At 35.8% G+C, this 11,990-nt stretch overlaps 1 protein-coding gene across 4 annotated transcripts in view; it reads right to left on the bottom strand.

Moving 5' to 3' along the window:
* LOC138692241 (uncharacterized) overlaps nucleotides 1–10,467 on the bottom strand; it is a 69,244-nt gene extending 58,777 nt beyond the window's left edge. The window contains exons 1-3 of one of the 4 annotated variants that reach the window (XM_069815375.1): nucleotides 10,172–10,467; nucleotides 9,419–9,513; nucleotides 1,416–1,570 (exon numbers count right to left, since the gene is read on the bottom strand). In XM_069815375.1, the coding sequence (XP_069671476.1) occupies nucleotides 1,416–1,570; nucleotides 9,419–9,513; nucleotides 10,172–10,253 (332 nt within the window). In that variant the 5' untranslated portion in view covers nucleotides 10,254–10,467. Of the gene's footprint in view, nucleotides 1–1,401; nucleotides 1,571–9,418; nucleotides 9,514–10,154 lie in introns of those variants that run through there. The other 3 variants (XM_069815374.1, XM_069815376.1, XM_069815377.1) reach the window with 3 other exon arrangements.
* Nucleotides 10,468–11,990: the final 1,523 nt, after the last annotated feature.

The following is an 11,990-nucleotide window of genomic DNA, read 5'->3' on the forward strand; positions in this document are numbered from 1 at the left end:
AAAAAACAGAATACGTTACCTGGAAGCACCGAAGTATATGGAAACCAAATATGGTACAATTAAATAAGTCCCACAATGTAAATACCTCGACGAAATGATTAGGAAAATGGAGTTGAAACAAAAGTGAATGAAATTAGATGCCAAAACAATGGAGGCAGCATTTCGACTCACTGAAAATATTTACCATAAAAAGTGCATATCCAAACATACAAAATTAAGACATTATAAACACTCACTAAACCAGAATGTCTCTTGCAACGTAAATTTTGAATAGAAAAGCAGATGTCGAAAACATTGAGAAAAAAGAATGCAAAATCTTACGAAAAATTTTAGGCACAAAAGTTATAGGTGAACAATACAGATTGAAAAAAAAAAAAAAAACACGCACGCACACACACACAGACACACACACAAAAATTCTACAAGTTGTCACGCTTTTCCTGACTTACTTACTTACTGGCTTTTAAGGAACCTGAAGGTTCACTGCCACCCTCACATAAGCCCGCCATAGGTCCCTATACTGAGCAAGATTAATCCAGTCTCTATCATCATATCCCACCTCCCTCAAATCCATTTTAATATTATCTTCCCATCTACTTCTCGGCCTCTCCAAAAGTCTTATTCCTTCTGGCCTCTCAATTAACACTCTATATGCATTTCTGGATTCGCCCATACATGCTACATGTCCTGTCCATCTCAAACGTCTGGATTTAATGTTCCTAATTATGTCAGGTGAAGAATACAATGCGTGCAGTTCTGCGTTGTGTAACTTCCTCCATTCTCCTGTAACTTCTTCCCTTTTAGCCCCAAATATTTTCCTAAGCACCTTATTCTCAAACACCCTTAACCTATGTTCCTCTCTCAAAGTGAGAGTCCAAGTTTCACAACCATAAAGAACAACCAGTAATATAACTGTTTTATAAATTCTAACTTTCAGATTTTTTGACAGCAGACTGGATGATAAAAGCTTCTCAATTGAACAATAACAGGCATTTCCCATATTTATTCTGTGTTTAATTTCCTCCCGAGTATCATTTATATTTGTTTCTGTTGCTCCCAGGTATTTGAATTTTTCCACCTCTTCAAAAGATAAATTTCCAATTTTTATATTTCCATTTCGTACAATATTCTCGTCACGAGACATAATCATATACTTTGTCTTTTCGAGATTTACTTCCAAACCTATCTCTTTACTTGCTTCAAGTAAAATTCCCGTGTTTTCCCTAATCGTTTGTGGATTTTCTCCTGACAGGAGGAATATTTTATGAAACAGAAATTTGGCAATTTGTAGAGTCGTCATTTGTTATTTGTCAGAAGGGCATATTCACAATAAATTGTCAAGCTTCATGAAATAGATCCCGTGTCCACACATGCATCACACAGTGCTGTGCACATGCTCACATGCTGGCACATACTCGGAGTTGGCCGTGGCTCGCAGCAGCTCCTCCACGTAGATGAGTCTCATCTGCTCAGAGGTGGCCACATCCACAGCGTTCAGGCCTCGGGCATTCTGCACACCGGGATCAGCACCGCACGACAGCAATGTCCGCACCACATCACCCTGGTTCATCTGCAAGCAACATCACTATTATTACAGTTGGTACAATGTATCGTGAGGTACTAAACTGAAACTTCAACATTTTTCCCATTACTTGAGCACTACTTAAATTTAGTGATTTTTTTAGCTGTTAGGTTCACTTTACCACTGATAACATGTTAAAAATATCATGATAGTCATTTTGTAACTGTTGAGTTGCCACAACTTCAGATGATTTACATACAAGCTATTGTAAGAAACTAAATTCACTAATTCAGATGGCACATCATGTGTATATTTTGTATCATGATTAATAACATATGAATGTAATTTAATGTAATGTAATATAATTTTGTGTGAGATCGTGCGTATTTGCTTGGTTTCCGCACAAAACCAATCCGCGGAAAGTCTAAAATTCCACATTCAGTATTCCCAACCTAACACACATAACAATTTCCCTCTTCTTACCGCTTAAGTGACATATTGATTTTACTGCTTTAGGCTTCTAACATATTATGTTTAGAGACGTTCAATATAGTAATAATTATAAATGGAAACTTACCACTGCAATTTCACCTAAATTGCACTGTTAATTATTGTTTTTAAATATTTGCAAAAATTAAGTAAACTCTACAACTCCACTAAAGTTACTGCATTCGTGATGCAAGTAACATTAAGGAAGCCGTGAAAAAATCAACGAGATTCCAGACTCATCGTGCAATATGTTACATAAATAATATTGTTGAAATATTAAAATGAAAAATAAATCATTACATAACCTTACCGTTTGTTTTAAGTTCGCATTTATGGACTGGGGGAAAAAAAAAGACAGACGTGTATCACGGCTTGCTGGAGTATAGTAAACACAGAAAAAATTTTAAAGCAACTATGTTGAAGATAGATATTTTTGTTTTACAAATTTGCCGTCATTGAACAGAAACCAAGATGGAGATTTCATTGCAACTAATTAGAAATTCGTCTTTCAGATATGTAATAAACGATCTTCGCACAAAATAATGTACGATACACGAGCGGTATGTTTTCTTTCAATTCTCGGAAATTAAAAAAGCTCAACTACATTTCGCTTTTTCAAACTTTTCCTCGAACATGAAAACTTCAACATACCGCTCTTGTAACGCATATTATTATTACGTACTTACTTACTTATGGCTTTTAAGGAACCCGGAGGTTTATTGCCACCCTCACATAAGCCCGCCATTGGTCCCTATCTTGAGCAAGATTAATCCCGTCTCTACCATCATATCCCACCTCCCTCAAATCCATTTTTATATTATCTTCCCATCTACGTCTCGGCCTCTCCAAAGGTCTTATTCCCTCCGGCCTCCCAACTAACACTCTATATGCATTCCTGTATTCGCCCATACGTGCTACATGCCCTGTCCATCTCAAACGTCTGGATTTAATGTTCCTAATTATGTCATGTGAAGAATACAATGCCAATACTTTAAAATTTCTTTAGTATTCTAATATTTTTCCTTCTAATGCTCTTGCCGCTCTACAAAAGACTTTCCCAAATGTGTTCAAAGTAAGTCATTTGAAAACAGAACTAGAGCTTCTCTATACAGATCATGAGTACCAGAACATTTCCCCTGATACAAGCACTAAAACTTATAAGAGAAAACAAAGACGTATTGAAGAAACCTATAGGCTCTTTTCCTTTATTGTGACATTACAGTCAGCAAGCATTTCAGTGGAGCGAAGTTTTTCTGCACTCAACAGCATAAAGACAAATCTTCGCAATTCAATGGCACAAGGGAGATTAACATCATTGGCGTCCATCTCCATTCACAAGGACTTGCTACATGATCTGATTGAGAAGCAGCCATTTCATGACGACATCAGTGACAAATTCTCCATCCGTAGGGACAGATGAATCAACTTAATCTACAAAAAATAGGTAAGTCGTACATCATGTCCCTTAATAAAAGAGCTTCACCAACTTTTGAGGTTGCCAGCCGCCACTGAAGTGAGGTAGAATGAGTCTCTGTACCAGCATCTGTTTTAATTTAGATGGATAATGATGCAATCTTTTTAGTGAATGGAGAATAGAGAATGCCTTCTTACATGTATATTTAATATGTGTATCTTGCTAAAAAGGGTTGTGGTATTATTCAAAACCTACTACACAATTATCCTATTATGCAACAAAAAGAATAATTACTTCACAATACCACAAAATTATAATAAATCATCATCTCCAAATTTCCAAAAATAAAAGATAGGAATCTGTCTCAACCCAAAACATCCCTGGATACCCAAGGAAGAATGCAGTTGCAATTTTTAGACTGTTTACTGGCCACGACTGCTTGGCCAAACATTTCTACAGGATTGGAATACAGTGAAACCTCTCCTTACGGACACCTCCAAGATACGACACCCCTCATATATGGACAGATTTTTATGTCGCAGCTGAAATAATACAGAAATGACAAATTTAACTCTCGTTTACGGACACTCTCAGACACGGACACGGACAGTTGTTTCACAGTCCTAAAGCTTGCTTTACCTCCTGACTGCGGACAGAACTTGGATTTCAAGACCTAATGAGTTACAAAAATGAAAAATTTAGTTTTGAGAACTGTACAGAAATTCCTTAACATGAAAGAAGACAATAAGGGTCTCGTAGGCTATCACTAGCCCAGCCGGCTACCCCTTGTTAGCTGGAAGGGGGTGGATAAACAAAGTCATAAAATTTAATCTGTCTGATGGGTCCAAGGCTTCTGCGATCGTGAAAATGTATTCGACACATGATACGGTTAGTAGGATTATTCTCTTCACTTCAATCAGTTGTTCTGTTTCGAGAGACATGGCACCTGAACGTAAAGGTTAATTTGAAAATTGTATATTACGGTACTGCATAACTGTAGACCTAGAATAAAATTGCATGGCACAGTACTGTATTTTCCATTTTCGGTCTTGTTCTATTGTAGTTCAAAGTTGCAAAGAATTTACTATAGTATACTGTCCTATTTAGAATTAAATTATAGTAATAGATTTCATTTAAAGCGTGAAGGGATACATAATGCGTATTATAAATTTACTGTTAGATTGGGGAGCCTCCCTCCCAATAAAGGACACCTCCCAGATGCGGACAGATTGTTCCGTCCGTTCAATGTCCGTAAATGAGAGATTTCAGTGTATATCCTTCACCACTCTGCCCCTTAAGTGATCTTCAAGAGGAAATGGATCAAGATCATCTTCAACACTGCCCAGCCACTATCAACTTGGCGTTCTTGAGTGAAAAATGCTGGAGGGCAAGAGAATTAATGATTTCATTGTCAGAAATTCAGCATTAGCAAAGAACAACAAATGTACGGTAGTGGCAAAAAAACCGGACTGACCCTTGTAGCTGATTTCACAGCCTTGTTCACTCCAGACTGGTAACTAAGACTTTCGTGGTTCGAATCCTGCCTGGGAAGGAAACTTTTTTTTGTTCCTTATTCAAATTTATTCCCAATACTTTTCGATCCATGCATTGTGGGTCCCTATCACCACGGCATGGCGTGTCCTCAGGTTGCGGATAGAGGAGACGGCCTCCAGATATGGAGGGTAGCTGTGAATATATTGAATAAGCAGTCATGGACAGGCGATAAGGGGTGGTCCTCCAGCTTGGGGGTTGGGTGAAGGGCTAACAACCCATCACCGTAAAAAACAGCTTGTTACGAACCCCTACAATAAGCTTGGACTCTCACTCAGAGAGGAACATAGGTTAAGGGTGTTTGAGAATAAGGTGCTTAGGAAAATATTTGGGGCTAAGCGGGATGAAGTTACAGGAGAATGGAGAAAGTTACACAACGCAGAACTGCACGCATTGTATTCTTCACCTGACGTAATTAGGAACATTAAATCCAGACGTTTGAGATGGGCAGGGCATGTAGCACGTATGGGCGAATCCAGGAATGCATATAGAGTGTTAGTTGGGAGACCGGAGGGAAAAAGACCTTTGGGGAGACCGAGACGTAGATGGGAGGATAATATTAAAATGTATTTGAGGGAGGTGGGATATGATGATAGAGACTGGATTAATCTTGCACAGGATAGGGACCAATGGCGGGCTTATGTGAGGGCGGCAATGAACCTTCGGGTTCCTTAAAAGCCATTTGTAAGTAAGTAAGTATACTTTTCGATTGCTAGTAAAATTCATGTTCTGGGAATAATAAGTTAATTAAGTAGTAAAATATCACTGCAATCGAAAAGTATTGAGAATAAATTTGAATAAAGAATAAAAAAAGTTTCCTTCCCAGGCAGGATTCGAACCACGAAAGCCTTAGTTACCAGTCTATTGTGTTCTGGAGTGAACAAGGCTCTGAAATCAGCTACAAGGGTCGGTCCGGTTTTTTTTTTTTTGCCACTACTGTACACAATATTTCCTTGCCAATTGTGCTTTATCTACAACAGTAAAAGGCTGACGGCATTTATCTGAGCAAAACCTGACTCATGTACCTATACAGAGTAATCACAAATATGTAACATACTTCTTTGTACGTTTAGTAAGCACAGAGTATTGTCTTAACTTTTCTTTTGTGTCACTATGCTTTGTTCAGAGGCCCCTTCAATAACATCATTCAATTCTTATTGCAGGAGACTCTATTCACTATACAAATGAAACATCTGTTTCAACATTTCGATTGTCTCTCCAATGCCAACATCAGAACCTATGTCTTGGCTTGTTGCAAAATAGTTCATGAACACTTGAGAGTATATTCTTACTCTATAAGACAAATTAATAAAATTAAACTTTGTTTAAATTTGGAAGAGGCACTTTCTTCCTCAGACGATTTTAAGCACCAATATCAGCAAACTTTCCCAGTAGTTTATTTTTACATGCCCCCTGCATCTTTCCACATTGCATGCTGAAGATTATTTGAACAATTCATGTTGAATTATCGTCAGCAGGCCGCATTCTACTTGTTTCCCCATAATAAGCTGAGACCACACAAATATGAGTAGTGAATTTGACACATCTGCGGTAAACAGAGGTTAATTCAATATCACGTAATTCGAGTTACTGGATAATTCTAATAAATGTTTATTATTTCTCTTAAAATTTCTATCTAAACCAATGTTAAAAATTCTCACTTAATTCGAATTTTCAAAGCTTACATTTAGATAAGCCGAAGTCAGGACTTCATTCATTTCGACGAAAATAGTGTCCAATCGGAAATTTCGTCAGAAGTTCAAAATCATTTCCATGTAACCTCGGTTAGGCCTAGTTGTGACCCCAAGAAATTCAAATTCTATTCTTAAACTTTGTAATAATCACGAAAATAAGGTTCGGGCGCGGGTTCGATCCCAGCTTGGGCTGATTACCTGGTTGGGTTTCTTCCGAGGTTTTCCCCAACCGTAATGTGAATACAAGGTAGTCTATGGCAAATCCTCGGCCTCATCTCGCCAAATATCATCTCGCTATCACCAATCTCATCGACGCTAAATAACTTTGTAGTTGATACAGCATCGTTAAATAACAAACTAAAATAAAAAAAAACGAAAATAAGGATCTCTATGAAACACTGCCTCAACCTATGCTGACATAAGGCAGTGGAGCATGGACCAACAACAGGAGAGGCCAATACGATTCCTGAGAAGAACTGCAAGATATACTAGACCGGATAAGGATAGGAATGGAGATATATGGGAAGAATTAGAAATTCCACTCCTTTGGACCACATACAGCATTGCCAGGAAGTTTAGGGACTCCTTATTATACTTATAAAATGTTACCCTGGCCTTAAATTATTAGAGAAACTAACAATGTTTTCAAATGTTGATTAACAATAGGAAAGACTAATTTTTAGTGCAATTTCGGTATTATGTGGTGACTAGGATTGCCAGATTTTGAGATGGGAAATAAAGAACACCTTTCAACCACATTCGGTTTTTTAGAAAAAAAAAAAAACATTGAGTGTATAAAAAGAGAATTAATTTATTCATTCGTAGTTTTCTGTCCAAATGCAGGTCTTTCACTGTAAACCCAGCATTCTCCAATCTTTCCTATTTTCTGCCTTCCTCTTAGTCTCCGCAAATGATCTATTTATTTTAATGTCGTCTATCATCTGATATTTTCTTCTACCCGAAACTTTTCTCTCTTTCACCATTCATTCCAGTGAATCCTTCAGTAGGCAGTTTCTTCTCAGTCAGTTACCCAACCAATGTATTACGTATTAATTAATACAATTAATGGCATTATGATTTATCCATTCTATATTGTAATTATTTATTACATCATATAATTTACATTGTGAACTTATTCCTTCATTTCATATATTCCTATATTTAACCTGGTGCTTAGGAAAATATTTGGGGCTAAGGGGGATGAAGTTACAGGAGAATGGAGAAAGTTACACAACACAGAACTGCATGCATTGTATTCTTCACCTGACATAATTAGGAACATTAAATCCAGACGTTTGAGATGGGCAGGGCATGTAGCACGTATGGGTGAATCCAGAACTGTATATAGAATGTTAGTTGGGAGACCGGAGGGAAAAAGAGCTTTAGGGAGGCCGAGACGTAGATGGGAAGATAATATTAAAATGGATTTGAGGGAGGTGGGATATGATGATAGAGAATGGATTAACCTTGCTCAGAATAGGGACCAATGGCGGGCTTATGTGTGGGCGGCAATGAACCTCCGGGTTCCTTAACAGCCAGTAAGTAAGTAAGTATATTTAACCTGTATTTCCCACTTGAATATGTTGTATTTAACTATTTATTTATATAACAAAATCTTCTTGTAAAATTCACAATTTTTATTATTGTTGAATTATACAAAAAGTTAATTTTTTATAACATTTACAGTGGGGCCTATCCTATGTTTTCATCTTTCCATTTTGTAGCCATTTCTAAAAATAATCACCGTAAATGGGGAAAAGCTTAACAAGAACTTTATTACAAAAACAATATTTTTCGTTTTTTTTTTTTTTTGCATCAGTTTAATCTATGAAATACACCAATTTTTCTGGAATTGTCACCAACCATACTGCAAATGTGACATAGGTAATGCGCGCAAGATTTGAAATTTGCAAAAGGAACATTTAGCATACAGTTCAAGACTCGCACCATACGCGGAATAAAAAGAGCTAAAACTATATTCTTCCAGGTAAAACCGTACATGTGGCAACCCTAATGATAACTATTTGTCCTTATAGAGAACTTATAAGTTTTCAAACAAAATAAAGAATCTTACATTTTCAGTATGAAAGTTGAAAATAAACGAGTTAACTAATTGGTGTACGATTCTCAACTGTTGCTGGATGATGTAATTACGATATAGGCCTATTACTCTTTAAATTGGTAAAGATAAAATATTTTTAAAAAATTTTCTTTTTGAATGGCCTAGTAGTTTCTATCGTTTAAAGTTAAAAAAAAAATGGAGAAATTTTGTTATTGGTCGGTTCATCTGTAGGCCTAACTGTTCGAGGCAGTTATACCTATGAGATTTGCACAGCTGGTCCCTCTATCACTGAGATTCCAAGGAACGCAGCATCTCTAGGATGTGACCTTAGTATAGTTAATTCTTAGATAACTGAAAATTTTGATCAGATTGACCTCGTGTTATGGTACATAACTTTGGTAAATATCAACTTCGTTAATTCTAGTAGTCCAGTCTTTTGTCATAGCTATGTTTTCTTGAATATTCTCGAATGAAAACAGTGCTGAACACTTCAAAGAAATAAATATTAGACCTGGGCTATCTATGGAAAGAGGGAACTGTTTCCAATAATCAATAAAACAAACAAATTTTAAATATAATGAAATCCATCTGTTACTCTCACGGTGAGTTGGAGACAATACTGTAAAATTATTGCCTAGACTGTAAGATTTTATTAAGTAGGCCTACCTAATTCAGCAACCACTTACCTTGGTAGCCATGTACAGAAACGTTCCATCTTCCATCAGCGGATTGTTCAATACATTCTCCTTCCGCAATTTCGGGTCAATATCATCAGCTTCACCTGCAGCACCATATTACACACAGAAGGTTAGATTAGTTCAGCTAATGACAGTAATTTTATTATTGCGGCCATAATGTCTCTTATTTAATGTTAACACGTCAGCATTGTTCCACCTTGCTACAAAGGTTAATTCTTAAATGCATAAACGTACACGTTAAAGAGTTTGGAAATTTAAATGTAGGCCTATAAATCTTCAACTTTCTGGGTGATAGATTAGTTAGCAACAATAAAAGAAGTAAATATTTACAGAAAAAAAATATAGCCTATATTGTATCAGTGGGAGAACTCAAAATTAAAAATTTAAACTAACTTTAAGTAATCAACTGTTTCCCTAAATTGTCATCTGTAACTGAGTCCTATCTCGCACAAAAAAAAAAAATGAGCGAAAAAATACGGTCATTCTTAAACATAGAGACCGTAGCTAAATTGTTATGTTTTAGTATTTATTTCTTGCATCAAAACTGGCAAAAACAGGGACAGGTGAAAACTGAAAATCATTAAATAATGTATAGCATGACACACAACCTAACCTCACCTGAGTCTCACCGGCATCTAATTAAATCTAAATACCGGACATTCGATCTATTACGTAAATAACATAACTGTTCCAGAAATTAATTAAACAAAAGAATGTTTCTTACATGCCTCAAGCACGGACCTAATAATATCGGTCCTGCCTTGCTCAATTGCACTTTTAATGTTGTCACACACTTCTTGTAGCATTCTCGACGACACTTCATCCAGGTTATTCATGGTACACGCACACTTTGTTTTATTGCTCGCACTACGGTTCAATCCTTAACTTCAATCATAATTGAAATAGTAGTATAATTATCTTGTCGCAACTAGCAATTAATGTTATTTTCCCAGTCTTTTTAGGCTTTCCAGCATTCATGAGGATTCTTCGCCGGCTTTAATTTTCCAGTGTTCTTGCGCAGTCTGACATCGACATCTATTAACAAACTACAAAAACACCTGCTCATCATAAACATGTGTCGGTATGCGCGCGCATATGGAAATGCCAGTCTCTGGAATAATCCGGAAATAATAATACATACTGCACACGTTTTGTTGACGTGCATAACAACACAATTACAAATAATAATAATAATAATAATAATAATAATAATAATATCATGATACAATTCATATCACTAGCAGAGGTGTCATTTAGGGGAGAGAGTAGAGAGGGCAATTACACCAACCCCCCCTTCTGAGTTTTTATATAAAAAATAATAATCGAGTATTATTAAGCAAAGGAAAAAAATGTGAAAACTATTAATGCTTAAGAAAAAAAGATGAGCTAATTAAGGACTTTGCTGAAATTAAAACCAAGCCCCTACACTTTGCTACTGGTACATTAGTGGTTTTTACCAATTTTTCTTTTTTGTTAATTAAAATTAAAATATCTATATCCGTAAAACTGTGTGTACCGGTATGCATTTGTCATATCAACAACTAGTCCATGTAAATTACGTATTGTTTTGTAGGATAAGTTAAAAAAAAAAAGATAGTTCTATGTGTAGAAACTGGTAATGTACTAGAGCACTGTAAAGTGGGGTAAACTTAACCATAAAACAAAATATAAAACCTAATATGAATACTATTTATGCCTTAAGAATAATTTTAAAATGGGGGGGGGGGGGAATATTAACTTTTAAACATGTTCATTGCATCTGATATCATGGTTTCAATAATTTTTTTTTCTAATGCTAAAGAAGTTTACCCCAGTTTATAGTATGTAAAATAGTTAATTTCATAGGAAATAGCGAAGAAATATGCCACGCGATAGTACATCAGTACTAAAAAAAATTTGCGCCCCTCAAAAAAAATAAAACTTAAATGATCATATAATGCCTCTGATCATTGACACTCCCTTATGTTGAGTAAATTTTTCTTTCTGTTTTATGCATTACCTTCTAGACATGTAGCCATTTTTGACATGATCAGCCTCTTACAGTTTCATTAAATTTGTTACACATTACATTTTATACACATAATACAGTAGTTTATTTCAAATCCTAAAGCAACAAACTAAAAATGATATTGAATTACTTGCCTTTAACTTAAAAAATGGCACTCCAAAGTTGTTTCATAAGTATTATGCCTCTTAATAATATTCACATTCTACACCAGTTTTGGATCAAAAGAATGTGTGTGTACCCTGAGGTTGTAAAAGCTGCTCTTAATTTTTTTTATTTTTCTCATCTCTTATTTATGAAAAATAAGCTCTATAATTGCCAACAAAACAAAGAAGAGAAATCTCATTGAAATCACTATGTGTGTATTGAATACAGAGTCCGGATTTGAGAGATACTTTCTGGAAAACAGCATATTTGTCACATTAATAAAATTATTTTTTAATTTAGTGTATAACTTATGCTGATGCCTTTCCAATTCACTGCGAGCTAAAGCAAGGAGATGCACTATCACCTTTATTTTTTAACTTTGCTCTAGAATATGCCATTAGGAAAGTT

The sequence above is a fragment of the Periplaneta americana genome, chromosome 16 (genome assembly GCF_040183065.1).
Source record: "Periplaneta americana isolate PAMFEO1 chromosome 16, P.americana_PAMFEO1_priV1, whole genome shotgun sequence".
In the NCBI taxonomy this organism is placed as follows: Eukaryota; Metazoa; Arthropoda; class Insecta; order Blattodea; family Blattidae; genus Periplaneta; species Periplaneta americana.